The sequence below is a fragment of the Neopelma chrysocephalum genome, unplaced genomic scaffold (genome assembly GCF_003984885.1).
Source record: "Neopelma chrysocephalum unplaced genomic scaffold, ASM398488v2 Primary Assembly neopelma1_96722, whole genome shotgun sequence".
NCBI lineage: Eukaryota > Metazoa > Chordata > Aves > Passeriformes > Pipridae > Neopelma > Neopelma chrysocephalum.
In genome coordinates, this window is record NW_020925366.1 from 901 (window position 1) to 6793 (window position 5893).

Genomic DNA, 5893 nt, shown 5'->3' on the forward strand with positions numbered 1-5893 from the left:
TGGATCCACCCTAATTTTGGGTTGGAATGGATGCACCTTGGAATGGGAAAGGAGCTGCCCCCCCTTGGACTGGGATTGGCTTGGAATGGGAATGGATCCACCCTAATTTTGGGTTGGAATGGATGCACCTTGGAATGGGCTTGGCTTGGAATGGGCAAGGATCCAGCTTGGAATGGTTTTTCGGTTGGAATGGGAATGGATCCACCTTGGGACTGATTTTGGGTTGGAACGGGAAAGGAGCTGCCCCCCCTGGACTGGGATTGGCTTGGAATGGGGATGGATCCACCTTGGGAATGGGATTGGCTTGGAATTGGGATTGATCCTCATTGGGACTAATTTTGGGTTGGAATGGGGATGGATCCACCTCGGGAATGGGCTTGGCTTGGAATTGGGATGGATCCACCCTGAGACTAATTTTGGGTTGGAATGGATGCACCTTGGAATGGGCTCAGCTTGGAATTGGGAATGGATCCACCTTGGGAATGGGCTGAGGTTGGAATTGGGATGGATCCACCTCATGATGGATCTTAGATTGGAATTGGAATGGATCCACCTTGGGATGGATTTCAGGTTGGAACCAGAAAGGAGCTGCCCCCTGGACTGGGATTGGCTTGGAATGGGAATGGATCCACCTTGGCACTGATTTTAGGTTGGAATTGGGATGGATCCACCTCGGGATGGATTTCTGGAACGGGAATGGATCCAGCTTGGGTTGGATTTTGGGTTGGAATTGGGATTGATCCACGTCGGGATGGATTTAAGGTTGGAATGGGAACGGATCCACCTTGGGACTGATTTTGGGTTGGAATTGGGCTGGATCCCCCCCCCCCTGGAGGTGGGTTTGGATTGGACTGGGGACAGATCCCAGTCCATGTCCCAGTGCTGGGAGCTGCTCCCTCCCCCTCCCAGTTGCTTCCCAGTTCCTTCCCAACTTTTGGAGTTTTGGGACCCCCGGGGGGGTCTCTGCATTTGGGGCCGAATCCTCCCGGATTTGGAAACTCCTCCTTTCCCAAAAATCCGCTCTTTGGGTGCCTGGATTTTTTGGGATTCCCCCGAGCCCCCCATTCCCAACATTCCTGCTCTTCCCTCGTTCTCCTGCTCCTCCCTCCCCAACCTTTCCCTGCCATTTTTTGGGGGGAAAATCCCATTTTTCCCCCTCCCCTCTGGCACTTTATGGGGGCTCCCTGAGTTTGGGATATTTATTTTTCCCCCTTTTTTTTGTTTTCCAGCCGGATCCTTTCCCACTCGGGAGCCCCTTTTTCCCCCCCTCTTCCCGTGTGTTTTCCTGGTTTTTTGGTGGATTTGGGAATTTCCCTGTTGGCGTTTTGTTTCAGAGCTTGGTCGGGATATTTTTGGCTAAAAAAACAAAACTTAAATGGAGATTTTAGTTTTATGAAAATGTCAATAATTAAAAATAATAAAGAAGAGAAGTTGTAGCCGAGGCTCCAGGTTTGGGGGGGATCCCGGGAGGGATTTGGGGTGAATTAGCCCCCAAAAAATTACCCCAAAAATGGTTTTGGGGTCCCCTGAGATCACAAAACCAGCTCCTTAATCCTGCCTAATCCTTGTTAATTAATCAATTCTTTAATTAATTAAATAGGGCGGGCTCAGAGCTGCGTGTCCAGATCCCAACTCTCCCTTCCCTGCTGGAAAAGGCCCCAAAAAAGCCCCAAATTAATTAAAAAAAAAATAGCACTTTAGGCCCAATTGGAGCTGCTGGGTGGGAAATTCCCTGTTAAACCTCTCATTTAATTAATTAATGGGTTTAATTAATTAATGGACGTTCTGGAAATACCCAGGGGGACATTAATCACCCCCCACATCCTAAATTTATCAATTTTTGGGGGGAGAATTGTGGGGTTTTTGAACCCTGAAGTCGAGGAACCCCCAAATCCCACCCCGAGGACACCGATGGGATTTATTTTTTCCCTTTTCCAGGGGTTTTGTCCCCAGAATCTCGTAGTGCCACCCCCCAAAAAGTGCCAGGTGGGGGCTGCAGCTGCACCAAAAGCGCCTTTTATTGTTGTTTTTGGGGTGAATCCGGGCGGTTTTGGGGCTCAGCGGGTGCCGATGGTCACCTGCCAAACCCGCACCAGGTTGTCGGTGTAGCCGGCGAAGAGGGTCTGGGGGAAAGGGGGAAAAGGGGGTCAGGGGGGACCCCAAAACCTGGGCAAGGGGATCCCAACACCCCAGGGAGGGAAGGGAAGGTCCCCAAACCCTTGTCCCCCAAATCCAGGGTCCCCAAACCCTCGTTCCCCATCTGGAGAATCCCCAACCCCTCGTTCCCCACATCCAAAATGTGTCCCCTAATCTTTGTCCCCCCATATGGAGGATCCCCAAACCCTTGTCCCCAAATCCAGGGTCCCCAAACCCTCATCCCCCATACAGAGGATCCCCAACCCCTCATCCCCCATCCCCGTGTCCCCAACCCCTTGTCCCCCATATTTAGGGTCCCCAATCCCTCGTCCCCCATGTTTAGGGTCCCCAACCCCTTGTTCCCCAAATCCAGGGTCCCCAACCCCTGGTCCCCCAGCCCAGTGCCCCCAAACCCTTGTCCCTCATATGGAGAATCCCTAAATCCAGCATCCCCAAACCCTTGTCCCCTAAATCCAGGGTCCCCAAACTCTTGTCCTCCATATGGAAGATCCCCAAACCCTCATCCCCCATATGGAGGATCCCCAACCCCTTGTCCCCCAAACCCTTGTCCCTCAAACCCTTGTCCCCCAAACCCTTGTCCCCAAACCCATGTGGAGGATCCCCAAATCCTCGTCCCCCAAATTCAGGGTCCCCAACCCCTTGTTCCCCATCTGGAGGATCCCCAACCCCTGGTCCCCTATTTTAGGGTCCCCAACCCCTCGTCCCCCATATTTAGGGTCCCCAATCCCTCGTCCCCCATGTTAAGGGTCCCCAACACCTTGTTCCCCAAATTCAGGATCCCCAACCCCTTGTCCCCCATATTTAGGGTCCCCAACCCCTCATCCCCCAATCCCTGGTCCCCCAACCCTTGTCCCCCACATCCAAGATGTGACCCCAATCTTTGTCCCCTATATGGAGGATCCCCAAACCCTTGTCCCCCAAACCCTTGTCCCCAAATCCAGTGTCCCCAACCCCTGGTCCCCCATGTTTAGGGTCCCCAACCCCTTGTTCCCCAAATCCAGGGTCCCCAACCCCTCATCCCCCATCCCCGTGTCCCCAACCCCTTGTCCCCCATATTTAGGGTCCCAACCCCTGTCCCCCAAATTCAGGGTCCCCAACCCCTTGTCCCCCATATTTAGGGTCCCCAACCCCTTGTTCCCCATATTTAGGGTCCCCAACCCCCTGTCCCCCATGTTTAGGGTCCCCAATCCCTGGTCCCCCATATTTAGTGTCCCCATCCCTGGGATCTCTCACCTGCCCATCCGCTGACCACGCCAGGGACGTGCACTGTGGCGGCTCCGCTTTGCTGCTGGTGCTGATCACCTCCTGCTTCAGCTCGTCCACGATGATCTTCCCCTCCAAATCCTGCCCCGGGGGAGTCACACGGATCAGGGGGGGCCCTGATCCTGCCTGGATCCCACAGGATCCCCCCGGAGCCGGGGCTGCCTCAGAAACAGCCTCTGGGGTTTCCTCACGGACACGTCGGAGGCATCCGAGTGTTTCATCACTGACCCCCCCGGCCCGGGGGACCCCTCCCGGATATTCCAGAGGATCCCAGGGGGTCCTTCCCAGATATCCCAGGAATTCCAGCTACCCCAGGGTGTCCCAGGTGTCCCTGGGAGCCCCTTCCAGCTGTCCCAGAGGTTCCCCGGGGTCTCTCCCAGATGTCCTGGGGGTCCCTCCCCAAGGAGGCCCTCCCAAATATTCCAGGGTATCCCAGGTGGTCCCTCCCAGATATTCCAGCAGTTCCAGCTACCCCAGGGTGTCCCAGGTGTCTCTGGGAGCCCCTTCCAGCTGTCCCAGAGGGTCCCTGGGTATCCCAAGAGTCCCTCAAGTCCCTCCTGGTCCCTCCCAAATATTCCAGGGTATCCCAGGGTATCCCAGGATATCCCTCCCATCCCTCCCACCTATCCCAGGTGTCCCTCCCAGTTATCCCAGTGTATCCCAGGGGTCCCTCCCACATATCTCAGTGTATCCCAGCTATCCCAAGGGTCCCTCCCATCCATCCCAGCTATCCCAGGGGTCCCTCCCAGCTATCCCAGTGTATCCCAACCATCCCACGTGTCTCTCCCATCCCTCCCACCTATCCCAGGCATCCCTCCCATCTATCCCAGCTATCCCAGGCTATCCTTCCCATCCATCCCACCTATCCCAGGTGTCCCTCCCAGCCATCCCACCTATCCCAGGCATCTATCTCATCCCTCCCACCAATCCCAGGTGTCCCTCCCATCCATCCCACCTACCCCAAGGGTCCCTCCCACCTATCCCAGATATCCCAGGTGTCCCTCCCATCCATCCCAGTGTAACCCAGGGGTCCCTCCCATCCATCCCAGCTATCCCAGGCATCTCTCCCATCCATCCCAGCTATCCCAGGTGTCCCTCCCATCCATCCCAGTGTATCCCAAGCATCCATCCCACCTATCCCAGGAGTCCCTCCCATCCCTCCCAGCTATCCCAGTGTCTCCCAGTGCTCCGTACCCAGATTTTGATGCTGGGCCCGGTGGCAGCACAGAGCCAGTAGCGGTTGGGGCTGAAGCAGAGGGCGTTGATGACGTCCCCCCCGTCCAGGGTGTAGAGGTGCTTCCCCTCGTTCAGGTCCCACAGCATGGCCTGACCGTCCTGGGGGGAACACGGGGGTCCCCAAGAGCTCCAGGAGGGTCCTCAGAGCTCCAGGGGGGGCCTCAAGCTCCAAAAGGGTCTCCAAGAGGGTCCCCAGAGCTCCAGGAGGGGTCCCAGAGCTCCAGGAGGGACTCCAAGAGATCCAAGAGGGGCTCCAGGAGAATCCTCAGAGCTCCAGGAGGGGATCCAAGAGATCCAAGAGGGTCCCCAGAGCTTCAGGAGGGTCTCTAAGAGGGTCCCCAGAGCTCCAGGAGGATTCCCAGAGGTCCAGGGGGTCCCCACAGCTCCAGGAGGGGCTCCAAGAGGATCCCCAGAGATCCAGGAGGGTCTCCAAGAGCTCCAGGAGGGTCCCCAGAGATCCAGGAATGGCTCCAAGAGATCCAGGAGGGGCTCCAGAGCTCCAGAAGGGGCTCCAAGAGCTCCAGGAGGGTCCCCAAAGCTCCAGGAGGATCTCCAAGAGTCCCCAGAGCTCCAAGAGGAACCCCAGGAAGGTTTTTGGGGTGTCCCACCCCTGTAATGAGGTTTTTGGGGTGTGTTTGACCCTGGGGTGAGTGTTTTGTGGTGTCCCACTCCAGGATGGGGTTTGTGGGGTGTCCCTGACCCCGGGGTGAATTTTCTAGGGTGTCCCTGACCCCGAGCTGAGTTTTCCGGGATGTCCTACTCCAGGGGTGTCCCCCTCCCTTTTGGGGTCTGTAGGGCCGTACCTTTCCCCCAGAGGCGCAGAGGGAGCCGTCGGGGGACACGGTGACGGTGTTCAGGTACCCCGTGTGCCCGATGTGGTTGGTCTTCAGTTTGCAGTTGGCCAAGTTCCACACCTGGAATAGGGACGGGGGGACGGTCAAAGGCGGCTCCTTCGACCCCAAATCCCGGGATTTTTGGGGTGGGATCCATCCCCATCCCTCAGAACTCACCTTGACCAGCTTGTCCCAGCCACAGGACACGATGATGGGGTTGCTGCTGTTGGGGGAGAAGCGGACGCAGGACACCCACTCCGAGTGACTCTCGTCCTGTGCAGGGAAAAAGGGTGGGAATGGGGCTGGAATTCCACCTGGAATGACCCCACAGCCTCGTCCTCCCCACCCCTGTGTCCCACTGAACCCCCCCCTGGAAGGGCTCAGCACTGACAGGGCGTCAGGAA

At 56.9% G+C, this 5893-nt stretch overlaps 1 protein-coding gene and 1 long non-coding RNA gene across 2 annotated transcripts in view; one reads left to right on the forward strand and one right to left on the reverse strand.

Moving 5' to 3' along the window:
* The first annotated feature begins 133 nt into the window (after window positions 1-133).
* Window positions 134-872, forward strand: LOC113981720. Its single transcript, XR_003538510.1, has 3 exons — window positions 134-420; window positions 493-570; window positions 650-872. It is a non-coding gene; the product is annotated as an uncharacterized LOC113981720 (long non-coding RNA).
* Window positions 873-1994: 1122 nt separating this feature from the next.
* Window positions 1995-5893, reverse strand: part of RACK1 (receptor for activated C kinase 1) — a gene marked incomplete at its 5' end in the record, with an annotated part of 4191 nt that continues 292 nt past the window's right edge. The window contains 5 exons of the mRNA XM_027709274.1: window positions 1995-2123; window positions 3391-3501; window positions 4615-4755; window positions 5460-5570; window positions 5667-5762. Of these exons, the coding sequence (XP_027565075.1) occupies window positions 2058-2123; window positions 3391-3501; window positions 4615-4755; window positions 5460-5570; window positions 5667-5762 (525 nt within the window). The remainder of the gene's footprint in view (window positions 2124-3390; window positions 3502-4614; window positions 4756-5459; window positions 5571-5666; window positions 5763-5893) is intronic.